Raw genomic sequence first — 18,155 nt, 5'->3', positions numbered from 1 at the left:
AAATGTTTGAATTTCATTAACTTTTATGAATTATTATTATTTAATTTAACTGTCTTTGATATTCTCAATAAACAAATAAACTGATACCAAAAAACACTGTGTAAATACCATGTTTTATAAAATTGATCAAAACTGTATACTACCAAATTACAGTCAATTAATCGTTGTCATTAACATATTCATTTAAACAATAAATTTTTTTACTGCATTTAATACATTTATATTAACCTGGGGACTTGACAGAGCTTACTAGCAAATTTAATTTTGCTGATGCATACTATTTAAAATTGAAGTAGCATTGCTACTTACCACCTTCGGGTACCTGTGACCGACAGCGAAATTGATTTACCTATATGAAAATCTTAAATGTAGCAATTGTTATTATGCGAAGTTTATGTGTCCCTCTGACTTTTCTAGTCGTTCTTTGTTTTTAGAAGCCAAAGAGGAAGAGTATAAACAAAGAAGGCGTGTTCCTTTGGACAGTAGAAGAAGAGTAAGGCGGGCATGTCTGTCTTGTCGGGCCAAGAAAATTCGATGCAGTGGTTCTGAACCATGTCAGGCTTGCATTGCTACGCCTTCGCAATGTAAGTATGCTGATTCTTTAAAAGAGCGTACTCCCTCAAAACAATTTATTGCGGAACTGAGTCAAAGGCAGAAATGCTTCGAATATCTGATGGAATTGCTGTGTCCTTCTCTTCCTCATGACACACGTAGTTTAGTCAAACTATGCAAACATGTCGAATCTTCATTAGCTTCTGGAAGCGACGTTCGTTCTTTGCTAATACCCGGGTCAATTGATCAATCTGTTTTAAAGGTTGCTGCTACAAACAATAAAGACGATTCGTCTGCTGTCAAGTCAGCAAACGTTTCTTTTCCTTCTTCATCTACTCCCCCCTCTTCGGATTCAAATTTCTCATCTATTCAAAACACTGATCTTAATACTTCCATCAAGTTTACTGAAAATATATCTGCTAATGCAATTCATGTGAACCAAGATAAGGTTATTAGAAGTGCCAATAATTTAATAATCAATTCCCAACCCATACTTCCTGTACGTTCATTCTTAGATGCTCTAGGAGAACCCATATATTTAAGTCCGACGTCAAGCACTTATTTTTTAAATTCTGTTTTAGCATCCTTACAGTTAAATTCAAGCAATACCCCAGAATCACTGCTCATTGACTATCAAAGTAAAATTCCGGAGGATCTCTCTTCCTCTTTATTGCCTTTAGAACTAAACACACTTCAATCGACCCCTACTTCAGTATCTGTAGGTTCAGCTTCTTCACAAGGAACTCATGAATATTCAATTATAAATTTGACCTCCAATCACTCATCTTTTTCATTAAAAGCTCTAAAGAAAATAGCACATAATTTGTTACCACCGGTTTCTGTCGCAGAACGTTATGCAAATGAGTTTTTCCTCCGGTATCAAAGTTTTTTTTACTTTTATCCTCCATCTGTTTTTTCTAACCGTTACCAAATCCTTGCAGATGGTTTAGTTAACTCAGATACGTTGGATACAGGATTTCTTGCTGTTGCTCTTTTAATTGTTGTGCTTGGTCACTTCTCAAATAACAACATTAATGTATTGCCCAAGGAAGTTCAGCTTAGTCATATTGATTCAATGATACAGATTTCAGAGCAATTAATTAGCTCTTTATTAAATCGCTGTACCCTTTCTTCTATTCAAGCTGTCTTTTTACTTTCACTATATCATTTTTTAACTGGAAATTTTAAATGTGCATATTCTTATTTAGGTTTTGCAATACATTCCGCGCATACCCTTGGTTTGGAGCATGGTTCAACTGATAACAGCACATTAAATGAAGTTTCAACTGAGGAGACTAGTATTCGCATATGCTGGTCCTTACGTGTTTTAGCCAGTTTTTTGTACATACAGTCTGGAATTACTCCTATCATAAATTTATTTCCAAATGGTCTGAATTCTTTAAAACTTCCTACCGTTGTCCCGGAGCTGGAGGCTCGACATTTACCTTCATCCGTTTTTCATTTTGTCGCTATAATAAAATACGCTGAGATCTCCGTACGGTCTCTAAATTCACTGTATGAATCAAGTTCTGATTATTTGATGGATGTCTCAAATTTTCCTAAATTACTATTAAAAGTTGAAAGAATCTACTCCCAAGCTCGTAATTGGAAGTTAAACTTAACCCATCAACAGCTTAATGGAACGAATGACACTTCAGATCTCCTTTTTCATTCCAACGTTAGCTTACATTTATTTTATCACTACCTAATTGTCAAGGTAAGTTGTCCCATTATGTTTTTCTATTTAAATAATTGGTATTCTGTTAAACCTTCTTCATTTACGAAAGGCCTTAACAATAAACCAAGCTTGGAAGATGTGTTTTCCAATTTGGAAACCTGCTATGAGTCTGCAAAGGCAATTGTTCAGTTATCATCGAAATTGTTATCTGCTGGTCAGATGGACAAGTGTTTTTATTTGGAGTTTGAAATTTTATACTGTTCGGCAATTGTGTTATTTTTATTCTCAGTTATGCACCTTGGTGCAGAAAACCCATTACTTGAAAGTATTTATTTACTGGAAGATATGGGATCACGTACTATCGATTCAAAGGTTCGACTTGAAAAGCTTAAGAGTGCAATCGAAATATTTGATATAAACTCAGCTACTGAAATGCCTATAAACGAGCCATTATCCGCTTCTTTTGAATCAGTCAACAAAGAAAACAGCCAGAGTGGATATATGGCTTGGCAAAATTGGGTTACAGAATTAAGCTCGTCTAACATTCCTTTAGGTCATGCTTTGGGTAATCCTGAGTCGAACAATTCATCTAACTCGTTCAAACCTTCTCATCCATCTCAAAGTTTTTTGGTCAATGAATCACTCGATTTTTCTTCGAATCCTAAGGAGCCTCCATTCCTTCCGTGGTCCGAAGCATTGCTAAATATGGATATGCAATTGAATCGTTTAGGACCATAATGATCTTATTGTTTAAACATAAGTTTTATTTTGAACGTTTTCGTTTTGTTACATATTGTTATACTTATACTTCATTATCATTAATAATGCTAACTCTAAATAAAAACTTTTTAGTCTATAATAATATTTGGACCGCTAGCTATATTGACTGTTCCGTATTTCTTTAACATAGTCTTGAAGTAGCAATACTGCTGATTTTGTAATTTTATAATGTTTTTAAAAAAAATGAATAAACTGTCATTAAAACGCTTCATGAAACTATCAGTAACATCAATTTTGCCGTAATAAAAGTTTTGTTATAACCGATATCTATACGATTCTTGAAGGAAGTGTCAATTTTTTTTTTATATTAGTATTAACGATTGAAAATGAACAAAATAAACAACAGCATCCAACAATAATCATTTACATGATCTTTTTTTATTTTTAAGATTCACAAAAGCTGGTAAGATACTGTTAGCTTTTAAAACCATTTCCTCATATTCCCCTTCAGGCGAACTAAGAATAGTAACAGCACCTCCAGCACCTATTCTCCAATAATCATCAGCTTTGTACTTAAATGCTGATCGGATAATAACGTTGAACTCAGCAGAACCTGTTACATCCCAATAACCAAGCGTGCCAGAATAAATTCCTCGACCATGTTGCTCCAAAGGTTCAAGCATCCTCACGCTTCTTAACTTAGGAGCCCCAGTCATTGAACCGGGAGGAAAACTTTTTGACAAAACATCCCATGCAGTTATTGGGGACTCAATTCTTCCATATATATTTGATAAAAGTGAGTATACATTTGAGTGTTCTTCAACAGAGTATAGTTCAGGTACATGAACACTATTTTTTTTTGCCAACTGATGCAAGTCATTACGAATGAGATCTATAATCATGTTCAATTCCCCCATATCTTTTTCATTTAATAGCTTCTTTCTTGCTTCCTCCAAAGACATGTGTCCCTCTCTTTTTAAAGTTCCTTTTATGGGTGAAAATAGGCAACGATCGTCTCGAAATTGTAAGAATCTTTCTGGAGAACAACAGAGTAGAGTAAAATGGTTCAACCTTACAAAACCTGCAAACGTAGCAGGATTTAAAGACCTTGCGCGCATATACATCTCAAAATCAGAAAGCTCTGGAGGTGCCGAAACAAATGTCGTATCCGTTAAGCACATTTCATAAGAATCACCGGCCAAGAGATGTTCTTGGCAGGCTTTCACAGATTCACAGTATACCTCCTTTTTTGGAAAACTTTGAACCAGGCCAAAATTTTGCTTCCCATCGAAACTATGTAAGCAAGATAGGTTATCCAGCTTTGTGTTACAAGTGGAAGCTAACAATTCGCCCCACCACTCAGAACAAGTCTCATTTAAAGGAGTAAGAGTCTGAACGAATAATTTTTTAATCTCCAAGTCGAACACAAAGGATCGATCAACAAAAGCAAGTTCGGCATCAACTGTGGTTTGTTGGAAGTCCAAAGGAAAAGAGGCATTTGAAACAGACTTTGTAGATAAATCACTACATTCGTAACCAATGATACCCATAATTCCGCCGTAAAATGGCAAATTGGTATCTGGCTTAATTGCTTTATGTTGATTCATGAAATCAGCCACTGTGGACCACAAATCGTTGTTTATACGGACAAAGCTATTATCCTTGCAAATTCTAATCTCAGTAGTATTCGTTGCTTTCTCGTAATGTATAATTCGTGCCAAAGGACCTGTTAAAATTCCAAGTATAGAATATCTCCCAGGTTTTTTCGCTGAATCTAAAAAGCAAATTGGATTCCCGCTTTTTTGAATACAATCAGCTAACGCTAGTGGTTCAACCCAAGGGATTTCAACACTGTGAATTTGAAGAGAGGGAGAACCACTTTTAAGAATGAATGCAGCCGGAGAAATATCATACCGATTAAGATTATGCGAGAAACCATTTGCTGATTTTGAAAAGGAATTGACACATTGTATATTAGGAGTATCTGCTAGAGAAAGGAAATTTTTGAAAATTTTCAAAGATTTTGATGACCCAACGCTTTCAGGATGATAAAGTATTCCAAAATGTGGAAACTTTGTAGCCTTAATAGACATAACTATGTTATCTTCATCCGATTGAGCTAATATTTGTAAAGAATCGATGGGAATTTTGTTCGCGTACAAACTGTGGTAACGCATTCCTTTAACCGCTGAAATTCCATCAAAAATGAAAGTTTTTGAAGTAGTTACAGATGACACACGGCCATGCCAAGGAAGATTAGGCATTCTTTCTATAGTGGCACCGTGGTATAAAGCTAATGACTGAAACCCCAAACAAATGCCCATTACTGGGATATTTAATTGCCAAATACGATTCAAAATAGAAGAATATTCGGCAGGATGTCCAGGGCCCGGTCCTACGACAATGGCATCAAATTGAAGTATGTCTTCCCATAAATCAGGACTCATTTTATCCCAATGAACAACAATAACACAGGCATTTTCACTTGCTTTGTAAAGTAAGTCATAAAGGTTAAAAGTGTATGAGTCATAGCAATCAATTAATAAAATTTGTAAACGGTTTGAAATTTCACTCATGATAGATACTAATCAGCTAAAACGACCTTAGATTTACTCAAGAAACATTAATTTTTTAACGATATGATTGAAAAGAGAACTCTGGTATTAAGAGGTTTTAACTTTTACAAAGTAGCAGGAGTAGGAAGTGCGCAAATTAAATTCCAGTTTCCAATTTGTTTAGAAGCTTCTGACATTCTTCGGGATTTTACAAATCATACAATTCCATTTAAGGTAGGAAAAGTGTAGGCTATCTAAAGTTTTATTATTCCGTTTATTTTCAAAGAATAATTCGCAATCAAAAACTTGAAGGCGAGAATAATAGAATGGGAAGCAGTATTTATTTTGAAAACAACCCTTTGAATATGTGCAATTTTCATTGTCAATAGAACATGAAGCAATCAACAAATATATGTATTCTTTTTTGCTTTAATATCATTGATTCACCTATTAATCGAACCGAACGGTAGTAAATTTTATATTAATGCATTTACAGCCTGATCAGCGTAAAGATCTCAATGACAATTGATAGGACGGCTTGTATTACTGTTTTTTTTTTCTAAATCCTGATTAAGCCTGTATGTTTCTTCTATTTGGTTGTCAAGGCTATCACATTTTGTTCATTAAAGGTATTGTCTACTTAATGCTTCTAACGTCAGCAGCTAATTAAAATTATTTCAGTACATATATTCATTTATAAGAGTATTGTTACCATATTAATAATAATAAAAAAATATGGATTTTAAGAGTCGAAAATATAAAATTAAAAAGCATCCGAAGGATTGCAAACTACATGCTAAAAAATACCGGGGTACATTGAATTCAAAAGGGAAAAATGATAATGATTGTTTAATTATGTGTATGAGATGCAGAAAGGTTAAAGGGATAGACTCTTACAGCAAAACTCAATGGAGCAAAACGTTTACATTTGTTCGTGGGAGAACGGTTAGCGTTTCAGACCCAAAAGTGATATGTCGTACCTGCCAGCCCAAACAGCATGATTCAATTTGGTGTACCGCTTGTCAACAAACTAAGGGCATTAATGAATTCTCTAAGGCACAAAGACATGTCCTGGATCCACGATGTCAGATATGTGTACATTCACAAAGGAACGACGGTGATGATAATTTGGAATCTGATAAGTTCGTTGATCCTTTCATAGGTGATGATTCTGACTTAGACGATGATATCTACATTCATGATAAACAAACCATAAACTCAGAATACGCTGACGATGTTTCTGATAATACTGACGAAGAGCGAACTGAAAGCAAGGGGCAACAGGAAAGCAATTCAGCTGAAGAATATGATGATGATGACTCTGATGAAGACAGGATGGAAGAGATATTTCAGCAATTCAAAAAAGAAAAACAAATTGTATAGAGACACGTTTTATATTCATCCTTATTTGAATTATGTAAAGATTTGCTTACGATCCCATTTTATATGATAAATTATAAAGGTCCATTAGTGCTAATGTAGACCTTAAAATATGTTGAATTTAATTTAGATCTTAAATAAATAGATATATGTATATAGTAGTAAAAGGTAAGGAATTGCGAACCCTGATGTAAACACTAGCGTATATTGAACCCATTAGTTTCAAGCAACGCCGTGTCTAATTTTTTTTTTAACTTTTCCCTACTGGAGTATTCCCAAATACATAAGTGATTGAAGCAAGTATGAGAGATAGGAAGTTGATCACTGTCAGGTCCGAGAACTGAGATTCTTAATTGAAAATTATGTGCCCCAGTAGCGGGAATGCGATCGCTTCCTGTGACGAAAATGAGAAAAAGTTTTTGCATTTTTAGCGAATAGTGTGATATCAAATCCCAAAACCAAAGTATTATTTTTCTTTTTGATACGAAAGAGTGGCAGAGATATTTAGATGCAGTCATACTTGGTTCACTTTCAGATATAGAATTTGAAATCGCATTTTGGTCATAAAAATCATAAACGCAGACATTTTTGAGTAGCTCCCAGTCAATAACTTCTTCACTTCCTCTGATCAACTTGCTGATTTCATTGTCTTGAAACAACGATATGGCGTTACCTCCACATACTTTCATAAAGCCATCGAAAAAAGCAGAAAATTGTTTTTTTACAGTAGTATTTAAGAGATAATCTACATACCTCAAAACATATTCTTTTCTGTTCTCATTATCAACACTCAATTCAGAGCCTCCTTCTTTCAACTCAACAGTGCGAAAGCCCTCGACAGCTTTGAGATTAATTGTAAAATTAAGACCGTAAGTATTTTTTACATCTCCTTCAAATAGTAAAAGCTCTTTTAATCCTCGATATAGACTAGGCTGAAAATCATCCAAGTCATTGAAACTTAGAGGTAACTGTAAAAGTTTTTTATAGAAAGCTCTGGGCATCTGTACATCCAAATTTATTGAATTGTGGATTGCAATTCCCATCAATATACCTGACATATGATAGTAATCAATTTCTTTCGACCTGTGTGAATAATTAAACCATAGATAATTTGAAGACTCTTCACAGTTCACAAATAATCCAAACTCAGGGCTAAAAACTTTCCTCGTTAAAAGCAGCAACCATTCTCTCTTTAATCCTCCTGCATCGATTCCTTCTTCACCTAAAAACTCAACTTTTAATGCCTTTCTAAAATCTTTATTTCTGTCATTAATTTGCCTTAGGCTGTCTTCTAACAGTCGATCTCGCCGAACACGAATCATCAAATAAGGTTCAACGTTCATTTTGGAAAGAATTGAAGAGAAAAATGCTTCTCTTGCTTTAATCTCCATTTTTCTCCGAGCATCAAGCTGAAGAATACTAATTTTAGCACCCATTGAAAGAAGAAAAGGATACTGGCAAAAACAAAAGCAATTGATTTTTTGCTCCCATAACTCAAAGTCGTGATAAAGATTTATGAAATCAGCCATTATGCAGTAAAATGAAGATCTGTCTATCAGTCTCATTTGCGAATTAGCAGAGTATAATAAGGCCATAGTAATAGCTGCTGACTTAATTTGCCAGTCATTATTATAGTAGTGCTTCCTTTTGTTTCTACTGTAAGTTTCCATTAATCGTTGACCAATAAACTTGTTTATGAGATCGACTTTTCTTCGAAAAAACTTAGGATTGTTGTAAGGTTGTTTTTTAAAACAAGAAATAAAAAAATGATGTGTCTTCTCGTTCAAGTTAGATAAAACTCCCAAAATCCTCTTCAAAATGCTGCTACTCTTGTTCACTATATTCTTTGATTTTGAGTTCAACAAAGGATTTTCCAAAAGAATGAGAAGATATTGATAATCCGCTGGATCATGACAATATAGCATGGGTCTCCGAAGTAAACTCTCGATAGCTCTTAACAACTCATTTGTTATTAAAATGTCTAAATTTGTAATATCATGGTACAATTGGTAAATGAGCTTATAATTTAGTCCGGAAGATTGGATTGAACAACCATTTTTAACCGAGAACAGTTTATTCAATATCGGTGGACTTCCAAATACTAAGGATATAAGTTCTCGTAATGGTAAGCCTGCAGCCACAATAGCTTGAACGTTGCCAGTTCGCTGCTTAGCAAGTTGCAAGGCACTTCGTGTTTGATGAATTGTTTCAACAAAATGTTCAACTGAGATAAATTGTGATCCATCGGTTGAAGCTTTTGTCTTTATTTGGGAGCCACTTAAACAAAAATAAACATCGTTCACAGTCATACATAATGAACAACGAAAGCACATAGCTTGTGCAGGGTAGCGCAGGACGCTATTACAACAAATGCAGGGCCTGATCACCTATAATTTTGTTAATAAATTAGCCAAACAATTAGCCTAAATACCAATTTCTCTGAATTCCCGTAACTATCATTAGAAATTGTCTCATGAAACGACTGTCGAAGTCGAAGTGGATTTTCACCCATACGTTGACAAACTAACTCTCTTAAGCGACGTGATATTTTTGAATTTGTATTATTGTCAAGTTCTGAGCGGCTAGAAAAACTAGAGCCATGAAGTGCTGGGAGCGTTCTACGGTTTCCAGAAGACACATTGGCTATTTCAATAGGGCGACTCATATAAGCAATTCACCTTCTAAGAAAGATCTATATTTCGCTCTACAGATAAACAATTGGGACTAACCCAAAACAAAAAGACAAATCTGTAAAAGTATGGTACATATCTAGGCCATACTACACTATACATATATTGGTATAGTTATTTCTTAAATATTACGATATTCAACAGGTTCTCATGGCGTAGTCATTCTAACATTCTTTCGTCAAAAGATCATCACAGTTGAACCAATTTTCTAAGATCTTTGAAGGTGAATACTGTTAAAACAGATAAGTTCTTTACTCTTCTTGTATAATATGTATGTCATTAAATGCAGAAGTAAATATTATGACATTTACAAAGAAAATTACCATGTCGACTTCGCAGTACCTTATTTAAGATTTTTGAACGTTCCTACATTGATGATACCTTTCATTTTAAATTGTCAAATTACCTAGTATGTACGACTATTCGTAGGAAAGTTGATTTAAGAAGATTATGATTTAAACATTGAATAACATCTAGTATGCTAAATAGGCCATCCTAGGTAATAATGGTGTAGTAAGAGAAAGAAAATAGAAAGCAAAAATTTGGTTTATAGGTTGGGTCGAGTATTCCTTTGAACCGGAGGTGGAACAGAAGTTGGCGAGCTTACACCGGACGAATTACTAGAAGTTCGGGCAGCAAGTCTTCTTGGCTTTGGAGGTGCAGGTGGAGGTGGTTTCTTAACAGGCGACGCTGTAGAAGCAGCAGTCGCCGCGGGAACAGATCCAGATGCATATGAACTGTTTTGAGAAACCCTTCGGGGAGGAGGAACCGGCAAGGGTGCATTTGCAGAAGCTGTAGGGAGAGGAGAAGAGGCAGTATAATTAGCGTTTGACTGATAAGTTTGGGAATAAGAACCAGAAGAGCTGTAGGAGGGAGGTGGGGGCATCTGAGACATTACATTAGGACGAACAGGAGGTGGTGGGACTTGTTCTTGATTTAAGACGGACGGACGACTCCCTGGTCGACTAGGAAGTGAAGGAGTCCCTCTTGAAGGAAGAGCGGGTTCCTTGGGGGGCTGTGAAGGTTGGGAATAAGAAGGCTGCGAATAAGAGGGTTTCGAATAATCTTGATTTCCTACAGCCGGGCTAGCCGTTCTAGGTGTACTTCCAGTACTACTACCACCGGCACGCAACTGTGAAGCATGTTTTGGAGGAGGAGGCAATTTTGTAACATCGACATATTTTATTGATAAACGAGGCCCGGTTCCATGAACGGATCTAATATCATACATAGCATCTTCGCCATGTTCACCTATAAATCCCATTTTGTTAGTAATGTCTCAAAAAGCAAAGGAAATATGCTTACCTGGTAATTTCGATGTAATCTTATTCTGGAAGCGGTTCGCAGAATCCGACATCGAATGCAGTGATTTTTTTGTTGAGTCAAACATTACGATTAGTTTGAAATTGATTTCTCACAATTGACGCAAAAACCGATTTTACCCAAATGTTTGCGGTGGACAGCTTCCGACTCTCGAAATTCCTTAAGTCCGCTTTTCTAAGAGCCCATAGGGTAAACAACTACACAACGTGCTAGTAATATCAGCCAGCTGATAGGAAAAAATAATGTCTTTGAGTTCTTTTTGATAAAACATAACAAAATAGTAAGCAGCTAATAAGCTTCGCGTTTGTTGTCAATACTTACTATCAGAATTGCAGCATTGCTATTACGCTTGCTAAATTGGATAATATACGTAGAGTTCTATATTCATTCAATTGAAAACTTGTTAAAATCGCATTCTTTATGCGTATATTAGTTATACAACTATGGCTGTCAGAAAATGCAAACAAACTACCACAAGAAGTGATCCTTCCAATGATAAACGTTTATGTTAACAGAATGTAAAATCATTGCTTTTCAAGTAAATCTTATAAACACTAGATGTTGATGACTTTCATAAATAGAAAGTAGGGATTACAATTCATCTGTTCCGTCATCTTCAACATTTTCTTGAGACAACTGCCCAGATTTGATAATTTTTACATCTTCAAGAGGCTTATCACGGTTGTCAGTCTCAGCTTTGGAAATTTTCTTGACAATATCGTAACCAGAAAGGACTGATAAAATTAGTATTAGCAAACAAAAAAAAGGAAAAAGAAAACAAATAGTCACTTTTATAAAACATATACAACTACAATATGAATTCTTACCTTCACCAAAAACAACATGGTGTCCATCTAACCAAGGTGTTTTAACTGTAGTAATGAAAAACTGAGATCCATTGGAATCGGGTCCAGCGTTAGCCATGCTAAGCAAACCGGGACGTTGGTGAGAAAGCTTAAAGTTTTCATCAGGAAAACGGCTGCCATAAATTGATTTTCCACCAGTACCATCACCCTTCGTAATATCACCACCTTGAATCATGAAATTGGGAATAACGCGATGGAAAATAGATCCTTCATATCCAAATCCCTTTTCTCCGGTGGCTAATGCGCGGAAATTTTCGGCTGTTTTGGGAACAGTTTTACCAAACAATCCAATGGTAACTCTTCCAAGGAACTCATCACCTTGTTGCAAGTCGAAATACACTGTGTCTGTAACTTTGGGGCCACGGTTGGCAGAGATAAGCCCAAAGAAAAGAGTAAAAAGTAAAGAGAAATAGAACAACTTCATTTTTGTTTTCACAAACTAAAAGCTTCGTTGTGTGGTAAAGGATAAATAAATAGTTATGGTGGGGTTTAATAGCAAGACTCGCTAGATTTTGGTTGCTGTAGCAACTTTTAGCACAATGTTAAGCAAATAATTCAAGAAGCGCTTATTTGTTTACATCAAACACTACTATTTTTCTAATGGTTTGATTATTTAATGAAAGATAGAAATAGTAATTATTTGCAAAATTCTATTTCCTAACCTTTTTTGGAAGGTATTTACGTGTTAAGCGTGCTATTATTTATTTACACAACGTCTTTATTTCCATTCTTGCTTTTCTTCCTAAAAGAGTTGTGACTTTTGTTGTACCAAGGATTGAGTATATACCAATTATGGCTATCATACTATAAAGAAGTAGTAAAAATTCCTTTTGATTGTGTACTGCTTAAGATTCGTAAAGTATTTATTTATTACGAAATAAGGTAACTTATCATAGTATCATAAGATTGCTTCATATCTCTGTATACGTTACCCAAGGGTACGCTTATTTATCCAAGACCGTATACCACATAACTCACGCACCGTTTACAAAGAACACCGAATTTTGAAGCAATTGAAGAGAGGAGTTACTACTTCAAGCAAGAAGTTTGAGAGTTCTCATGCGTTCTCAATTCAAGGACGACTTTTCTTTTGGTATGTGTCAAAAACTTATAGAAGTTGTTTTTTGGACAGCATTGTAGAATACCTGGAACTAGTAGGCTAATTAATAATCAGAGAAACGAAAAACAGAGTCTCAAAGAATCCGGGAAAAATATCCCGATCGAATACCTGTAAGTAGAGTCTGGTGGTCAAAGAGAACAGGTTTCAGAGCAAAATAGTGGTGAATTGAACAACACCCATTGTTTTTGTCATCAAAAGTGAATCCATTGTTACAAGTCTGACCTTTTTCTTTCAAAAATACAAATTACGTTTTAAACTTAACTGCTAACTTAACAGGTTATTTGCGAGAAAGTTGATAAATCTGATATTGCTGCAATAGATAAAAAGAAATATCTCGTTCCATCTGACCTTACAGTTGGTCAATTTGTATATGTTATTCGCAAACGGATAAAACTTTCTCCTGAGAAGGCCATCTTTATTTTCATTGATGAAATCTTGCCCCCGACAGCGGCCTTGATGTCAACGATATACGAAGAGCATAAAAGTGAGGACGGCTTTTTGTATATCACGTATTCAGGAGAAAATACATTTGGAACAGTGTTTCCTTTTTAGATCAACAATTTGCCTGTTTTAAGATGGCCCCGCCTTCTTTTAATTGTGATCAGCAAAATTGTTTGTGGACAATGGTTGAATGATTCTTTATGTTTTTTTTACTCTGCATTTCTAGCTTTTTAGCTTTCAAGTTTCTTTGCTTTTGCATTATGATTATTTTACGCGCGTCTTATACATATCATTCTCAGGTTAGCCACCACGATTTTAAGGATGTTTCAGATTTGTCTTACAATAGATGTGATGAACGCTTATGACTAGTTTGCTTTGACAACAAAGTTATTTTACCTTGTTAATTAATAAAAACCATCAATTAAAAAAATTGATTTTGATTTTCTAATAATATTAAAATGTTGATAAATAATAAGTAGATATATATCATCAGCTGATTCTATCCTTTTTTACATTAACTGGTTGTCATAATAGCGAATACTATTCACATGCCCCAAAAAATTGGTCAATCGTAAACTTTCATAATTCAAGCAACAAGTGTTATAACTATATTTCAAAATAAAGCCCACTCCTGCATTTCAAAAATTTCAGTAGCATTTCATCACTGAGAATGCTCCATCTTTATCGATGGGCGGCACCTGTTGATAATAAAACTAATTTCTTCTTTTTTTTGTTTTTTGAGTTTTTGGAAGGTGCAGATAATTGAGCAACTTTGTCCCAGTCAACTTTCCAACCATCAAGATCGTCTTGATCATCGGTGTCATTTTGAATATTGGCAAGAGCTCTTGTTCCCCAAACAGTCTTTGCAGTAGATAAGGTAGACTCATCTGTATTAACCTCATCGGTAGATTCAAATTGATGATGACTTCCCAATGTGGGGAATGCTTCAGCAGGGTCCTCATGCACTACGGTTTTTGGCACAGGTCTCTGCATATTTAACTCGGAGTATATCTGTTCCTCTGTATCACGTTCAGCCCGTTGTCGATACCTTTCTTCTCTCATTTCTTGAGCTTTACGTTGCTTGCGTCGTTTACTGATTTCTGATTTGAAGGTTAACAAGACTTCTTTGGGAATAATCTTAGACCAATCACACTCAATAAAGGCAACTTCACAGCCTTCAGGTAAATGAGCCATATATTTGAACCGCTGACGAAGCTCAGAATTCACTAAGTGACCGGATGATATTCTTTCTACCCTAGGAACAAGCTCATCAGGAAAATTTTCGTACGATCCGAAAGCAGATTTTAAAATACGAATATCTAAAGGAGAGAGATAGATGTGGGAGTGAGCGAAAGGTTGATAGAATAGATAGGCATCTGCGATTTCAGATCCGCTAACATCATTCAAATCGTCAACTTCGGAAAGCTGTTTGAGGCTATTACTTTGAAGGCAAAGATTATCAATGTCGGTTTGCAAAGATTTGATGTTCTGTTCATTAACAGATTCAGATAAAGATGAGATTCGATCTAACAAAATTTGTGTGATTCGTTCATAGTATGTATCTGCAGACCCATATAATGAAATATCTTCAGCAGCTATTTGCTGAAGCTGCTCAATTTCTAATAAATGTTGTTGAACCATATAATCGTGAGATCCAATAATTATACGAGCGTACGCAGCCCCGCTCATAGTAAAATTAGGAATTTCATCTGAATGAAATGATCCATCTAAAGCAAAAGATCTACAAGATCTAGGAAACGCAAGTATAGATCCATTATTCCTCTGGTATAAACGAAGGCAGACGGACTTTCCTTCCTCAAGTTTCTGAAATTCCTTGTCTTCCACCCAGCGGATAGGATGAACATCTCGTAAACGTATGCTATCCCAACAAATAGGACAGCTACGATGACCACATTTTACTATCTTGGTGCCAGAAGTTTCAGCGGCTTTAACCTCCGCCGCCGTAGGGGTCTCGACGAATCGAAGCAAACAAGAAAAGCAATAAACATGCCCACATCTGGACATCCTTGCAGCGACAGGCTTTTCTTCAAGGCAAAACGGGCAAGCTGCTAGTTGAAAATCGGAAGAGCAAAGTACTTGCCAAACATCCTCCCACTTTACCGGAGAATCTGGATCTAGTTTCTGTGATTGATAATCACCAATAGGAGAGACAACAAACCTATAGTTTGCATTAACATATCTTGATTTATCCATGGGATGATGACCAGATCCTTGACCATAAGTATTATATCCACGGGACCTACGCGGAGGAGCAGAAAAGGCGTTCGAATTAGTCCTAGGTGTAAACTGAAAATTAAGTAGATGATTTAGATTAATCTGACCACGCTTATTAGTTCTCGCAGATAAAATATCAAAAAGATGTTCATCATAGACAGTTTGCGGATCATCAAGTGATTCGCCAATAGAATCAGCAATTGCACTTGATTGCTTTTCAAGACGCTTTTTATTCTTAGTTTTTCTTTCGCTAGAAGCTAATTGCTGATTCTTCCTGGGCATGCCTTGAGTCTTCTTCTCGGAATTTCGATGAGGCTTTCTATCGGCGCTATGTTCTTTAGTTTTGGCAGATGATCGGGGAATATTGGAAGAAGAAGGAATGAAGTTGGGAGATTTTGCATTTAACTTGCTCGAAGAATTACTGTTCGACGGCATCTCTCCCAATGCAGATTTTTCTCCGTTAAGCATTAAAACTAGTTATGAATCTTTAATACCAGTAAAATCAATCAAAGCATTTAAGCCTTTGACAGATTTTTAAACAGCAGACGGCTAAGGAGCTTAAATTCGTTTGAATAATCAATAACTATTAGACAAACGTCTTTGTGGCCTCCAAATCGTCTACCAAAACTGCTAAGGTAGAGAAAGTAAGACAACGCATATCGACGGCGAAATAAATTGTATAAAACACGTTAGTACAGTATTGTAAATACTGAATTTTAAGAAGTTACTTCGCACCTCATAATCGCTTTTAAAAATATTGAGTACGCTATAATCATCGGTACGCAACGTTACATTTTACTGTTTTCATTCAGTTTTTAAACAAATTTCGATCTTTGTTATTAAATAAGCATGTAATCAATTTGTAATGGCTATATGTTTAGAAATTATAAACTTAATATCTGTAAACAAAAACATTTTGCAAATAGCAGTTTGGAAAATCTATATATACCAATTTCTATACTATATTTTTACAAACATTTAATATTGTTTTTAAATCCTTATTTTGATTTCAGGAACAATGAATTTATTTAAAATTCAATTTTTTGCTTGACTAATTTACTTCAAGTGTTTTAATTTACGCATTTACTAGATTCTCTTTAAACTTAAGGAGATATCATGTCAGAACTTGATAGATTTCAAGTATATACTATTTTACCTGTAGTCTATCAAACACTTCCGAACATTCGCAATACGCAAATAATAGAGGAGTCCTCAATTATTATAAAATTATAGCACCGATTATTAATATAAATTTCCGTGAATTGGCGGTTATGATAATCTACAAATTTATTCTATTTTTTTTTTAATGATGTACAGTAATTCAACAATTTAGCTTGGAATGAGGCTGCTCATATTTTCCTTTTCCATATATTACATTCAATTACCATTTTAAATACCCAAACAGTTAATTTTGTTTAAATATTGCTTAATGTTTCTGTATCGTATATGAATTGAAAATTCTTTTTTTTGGTTTCTGATCATCAGTAAATCCTAAATTAATTTTCTAATAATGTACTAAAGTCTTAATTTTAATGAAAGAAAGAACAGATCGTGTCATCCATCGAGCATATGTATTACGGATAAGTTAAGTTATAATTTTTTTGCATACAAATACAAAAAAGCCCATTTAGTTCATTAATTCATTCATGAACATAGTCCTTTGACGGCGTTGCTAAAAATGCAATCAGAAACTTATTGCATCGAGAAAAAGGTAATGCAAATAGAAAAAAAACAATAAAGATTCCTTCTTTTTTCATCAATAAAAATCATAACTAAGCAGGTAATCGGAACTTTTTTCCCTGTAGAACTGTTCGGCGATATACGACTGCAAAATCACCATACAAAACGGTTTGGATAATGCCCGCAAGAATTGCAACACCGATGACTTTCTTGTGAACTGCAATACGATAAATCCAATGAGGAATATATAGTCCTCTATATAAGCACATTGCAAATAAGTAATGGGCAGTCAGGCTCTCTGTTTCACCAGATCGTTGTAACATAAACAATTGAGGGAGAATTGCAACACTTTCTAACCAAATACTAAAAGTCCATAGGATGTTACTAATGGTATAACTGGTTGGATAAATGAGAGCCAGAACTGCACAACCACCTAAGATATATTCAGTTCGAAAAGTATCAAGACGTTTGTCATATGTAGGTCGCAAAGTCATTAACATCAAGTAGCATATATAGGATTCGGAAGCTATAAAAACTATCCTCATCAAGAAATAATACAAGCTTTTGTATCTCCAAAAGAGATCTGTTAAAAAAAAGAGTTAGCAAAGAAAGTATTTTTCGAAAAGTTCAGCACATACTCAAATAACGTGTAACATAAACAAGCAGAAACAAAAGATGGGATTTGAGAGATAGTCCTGAACAGGTTTTCGATTTTTTCATTCGGTGCAAAAGCAAGAAAATAGCAGCCAAATGGGCCATATCACCTAATGATTAGCTTTACTTTGACGAAATTCATCATACCCAGTGCACTGAAAAATGTCATGATTAATTAATAAAAGTAAGGAGTGCCTATTTCAACGCGCCAGGTATTAGGAAAAAGAATTTGGTAGTGGTGTTGACAATAGGCTTAACTGC

At 35.1% G+C, this 18,155-nt stretch overlaps 9 protein-coding genes and 11 long non-coding RNA genes across 20 annotated transcripts; 12 read left to right on the top strand and 8 right to left on the bottom strand.

Annotated features, from left to right (window-relative positions):
- Positions 1-205: 205 nt before the first annotated feature.
- Positions 206-1,621, bottom strand: SPOM_SPNCRNA.6239. Its single transcript, NR_195589.1, has one exon. It is a non-coding gene; the product is annotated as a non-coding RNA (long non-coding RNA).
- thi5 (DNA-binding transcription factor Thi5) lies at positions 384-3,125 on the top strand. Its single transcript, NM_001022458.3, has one exon. It carries the CDS (start codon positions 395-397, stop codon positions 2,966-2,968), a length of 2,574 nt encoding a protein of 857 aa, NP_596537.1. The 5' UTR covers positions 384-394; the 3' UTR covers positions 2,969-3,125.
- A 131-nt stretch (positions 3,126-3,256) lies between these two features.
- Positions 3,257-5,659, bottom strand: abz1 (para-aminobenzoate synthase). Its single transcript, NM_001022457.3, has one exon. The coding sequence runs from the start codon at positions 5,524-5,526 to the stop codon at positions 3,370-3,372; it is 2,157 nt and encodes a 718-aa protein (NP_596536.1). The 5' UTR covers positions 5,527-5,659; the 3' UTR covers positions 3,257-3,369.
- On the top strand, positions 4,523-4,884 carry SPOM_SPNCRNA.6238. The gene has a single exon (NR_195588.1). It is a non-coding gene; the product is annotated as a non-coding RNA (long non-coding RNA).
- SPOM_SPNCRNA.6237 lies at positions 5,044-5,438 on the top strand. Its single transcript, NR_195587.1, has one exon. It is a non-coding gene; the product is annotated as a non-coding RNA (long non-coding RNA).
- A 514-nt stretch (positions 5,660-6,173) lies between the features above and the next one.
- On the top strand, positions 6,174-7,081 carry stc1 (CLRC complex-Argonaute linker protein Stc1). The gene has a single exon (NM_001022456.3). The coding sequence runs from the start codon at positions 6,241-6,243 to the stop codon at positions 6,886-6,888; it is 648 nt and encodes a 215-aa protein (NP_596535.1). The 5' UTR covers positions 6,174-6,240; the 3' UTR covers positions 6,889-7,081.
- On the bottom strand, positions 6,240-9,550 carry mug30 (ubiquitin-protein ligase E3; the record flags this gene model as incomplete). The annotated part of the gene is made up of 2 exons (NM_001022455.3): positions 6,240-9,272; positions 9,317-9,550. The coding sequence occupies 2 exons, from the start codon at positions 9,548-9,550 to the stop codon at positions 7,083-7,085; spliced, it is 2,424 nt and encodes an 807-aa protein (NP_596534.1). The 3' UTR covers positions 6,240-7,082.
- Positions 7,858-9,994, top strand: SPOM_SPNCRNA.1630. The gene has a single exon (NR_150525.1). It is a non-coding gene; the product is annotated as a non-coding RNA (long non-coding RNA).
- SPOM_SPBP8B7.26 (uncharacterized protein) lies at positions 9,939-11,032 on the bottom strand. The gene is made up of 2 exons (NM_001022454.3): positions 10,881-11,032; positions 9,939-10,826 (listed from the first exon to the last, which is right to left on the bottom strand). The coding sequence occupies exons 1-2, from the start codon at positions 10,963-10,965 to the stop codon at positions 10,123-10,125; spliced, it is 789 nt and encodes a 262-aa protein (NP_596533.1). The 5' UTR covers positions 10,966-11,032; the 3' UTR covers positions 9,939-10,122.
- On the top strand, positions 10,648-11,085 carry SPOM_SPNCRNA.6236. Its single transcript, NR_195586.1, has one exon. It is a non-coding gene; the product is annotated as a non-coding RNA (long non-coding RNA).
- A 212-nt stretch (positions 11,086-11,297) lies between these two features.
- Positions 11,298-12,224, bottom strand: cyp4 (cyclophilin family peptidyl-prolyl cis-trans isomerase Cyp4). Its single transcript, NM_001022453.3, has 2 exons — positions 11,726-12,224; positions 11,298-11,632 (listed from the first exon to the last, which is right to left on the bottom strand). Exons 1-2 carry the CDS (start codon positions 12,186-12,188, stop codon positions 11,490-11,492), a joined length of 606 nt encoding a protein of 201 aa, NP_596532.1. The 5' UTR covers positions 12,189-12,224; the 3' UTR covers positions 11,298-11,489.
- On the top strand, positions 11,527-12,135 carry SPOM_SPNCRNA.6235. Its single transcript, NR_195585.1, has one exon. It is a non-coding gene; the product is annotated as a non-coding RNA (long non-coding RNA).
- Positions 12,225-12,428: 204 nt separating the features above from the next.
- Positions 12,429-13,546, bottom strand: SPOM_SPNCRNA.6234. Its single transcript, NR_195584.1, has one exon. It is a non-coding gene; the product is annotated as a non-coding RNA (long non-coding RNA).
- On the top strand, positions 12,719-13,808 carry atg8 (autophagy-associated protein Atg8). The gene is made up of 3 exons (NM_001022452.3): positions 12,719-12,857; positions 12,939-12,994; positions 13,161-13,808. The coding sequence occupies exons 1-3, from the start codon at positions 12,824-12,826 to the stop codon at positions 13,434-13,436; spliced, it is 366 nt and encodes a 121-aa protein (NP_596531.1). The 5' UTR covers positions 12,719-12,823; the 3' UTR covers positions 13,437-13,808.
- Positions 13,677-16,197, bottom strand: rnf10 (ubiquitin-protein ligase E3). The gene has a single exon (NM_001022451.3). It carries the CDS (start codon positions 16,026-16,028, stop codon positions 14,007-14,009), a length of 2,022 nt encoding a protein of 673 aa, NP_596530.1. The 5' UTR covers positions 16,029-16,197; the 3' UTR covers positions 13,677-14,006.
- SPOM_SPNCRNA.6233 lies at positions 14,080-14,407 on the top strand. The gene has a single exon (NR_195583.1). It is a non-coding gene; the product is annotated as a non-coding RNA (long non-coding RNA).
- Positions 14,530-14,774, top strand: SPOM_SPNCRNA.6232. The gene has a single exon (NR_195582.1). It is a non-coding gene; the product is annotated as a non-coding RNA (long non-coding RNA).
- Positions 15,115-16,052, top strand: SPOM_SPNCRNA.6231. The gene has a single exon (NR_195581.1). It is a non-coding gene; the product is annotated as a non-coding RNA (long non-coding RNA).
- Positions 16,198-16,955: 758 nt separating the features above from the next.
- On the bottom strand, positions 16,956-18,111 carry erd2 (HDEL receptor). The gene is made up of 3 exons (NM_001022450.3): positions 18,042-18,111; positions 17,879-18,004; positions 16,956-17,823 (listed from the first exon to the last, which is right to left on the bottom strand). Exons 1-3 carry the CDS (start codon positions 18,061-18,063, stop codon positions 17,333-17,335), a joined length of 639 nt encoding a protein of 212 aa, NP_596529.1. The 5' UTR covers positions 18,064-18,111; the 3' UTR covers positions 16,956-17,332.
- On the top strand, positions 17,198-17,691 carry SPOM_SPNCRNA.6230. The gene has a single exon (NR_195580.1). It is a non-coding gene; the product is annotated as a non-coding RNA (long non-coding RNA).
- Positions 18,112-18,155: the final 44 nt, after the last annotated feature.

This window comes from Schizosaccharomyces pombe (assembly GCF_000002945.2).
Source record: "Schizosaccharomyces pombe strain 972h- genome assembly, chromosome: II".
Lineage (NCBI taxonomy): Eukaryota > Fungi > Ascomycota > Schizosaccharomycetes > Schizosaccharomycetales > Schizosaccharomycetaceae > Schizosaccharomyces > Schizosaccharomyces pombe.
The sequence above is the reverse complement of the archived record's forward strand: the minus strand, read 5'-3'. Positions and strand labels throughout refer to the sequence as shown.

What these genes read in the sequence shown, in the direction of transcription:
- stc1 (NM_001022456.3), top strand. Translation starts at nt 6,241, where the DNA reads ATGGATTTTAAGAGTCGAAAATATAAAATTAAAAAGCATCCGAAGGAT.
- cyp4 (NM_001022453.3), bottom strand. Translation starts at nt 12,188, where the DNA reads ATGAAGTTGTTCTATTTCTCTTTACTTTTTACTCTTTTCTTTGGGCTT. An exon ending in CCATGTTGTTTTTGGTGAAG is followed by an intron (nt 11,633 to 11,725) that starts GTAAGAATTCAT and finishes TAATTTTATCAG; the next exon opens with TCCTTTCTGGTTACGATATT.
- thi5 (NM_001022458.3), top strand. Translation starts at nt 395, where the DNA reads ATGTGTCCCTCTGACTTTTCTAGTCGTTCTTTGTTTTTAGAAGCCAAA.
- abz1 (NM_001022457.3), bottom strand. Translation starts at nt 5,526, where the DNA reads ATGAGTGAAATTTCAAACCGTTTACAAATTTTATTAATTGATTGCTAT.
- rnf10 (NM_001022451.3), bottom strand. Translation starts at nt 16,028, where the DNA reads ATGCTTAACGGAGAAAAATCTGCATTGGGAGAGATGCCGTCGAACAGT.
- atg8 (NM_001022452.3), top strand. Translation starts at nt 12,824, where the DNA reads ATGCGTTCTCAATTCAAGGACGACTTTTCTTTTG. An exon ending in CAAGGACGACTTTTCTTTTG is followed by an intron (nt 12,858 to 12,938) that starts GTATGTGTCAAA and finishes ATTAATAATCAG; the next exon opens with AGAAACGAAAAACAGAGTCT. An exon ending in AATATCCCGATCGAATACCT is followed by an intron (nt 12,995 to 13,160) that starts GTAAGTAGAGTC and finishes CTAACTTAACAG; the next exon opens with GTTATTTGCGAGAAAGTTGA.
- erd2 (NM_001022450.3), bottom strand. Translation starts at nt 18,063, where the DNA reads ATGACATTTTTCAGTGCACTGG. An exon ending in GACATTTTTCAGTGCACTGG is followed by an intron (nt 18,005 to 18,041) that starts GTATGATGAATT and finishes GCTAATCATTAG; the next exon opens with GTGATATGGCCCATTTGGCT. An exon ending in TTATGTTACACGTTATTTGA is followed by an intron (nt 17,824 to 17,878) that starts GTATGTGCTGAA and finishes TTTTTTTAACAG; the next exon opens with ATCTCTTTTGGAGATACAAA.
- SPOM_SPBP8B7.26 (NM_001022454.3), bottom strand. Translation starts at nt 10,965, where the DNA reads ATGTTTGACTCAACAAAAAAATCACTGCATTCGATGTCGGATTCTGCG. An exon ending in GATTACATCGAAATTACCAG is followed by an intron (nt 10,827 to 10,880) that starts GTAAGCATATTT and finishes TGGGATTTATAG; the next exon opens with GTGAACATGGCGAAGATGCT.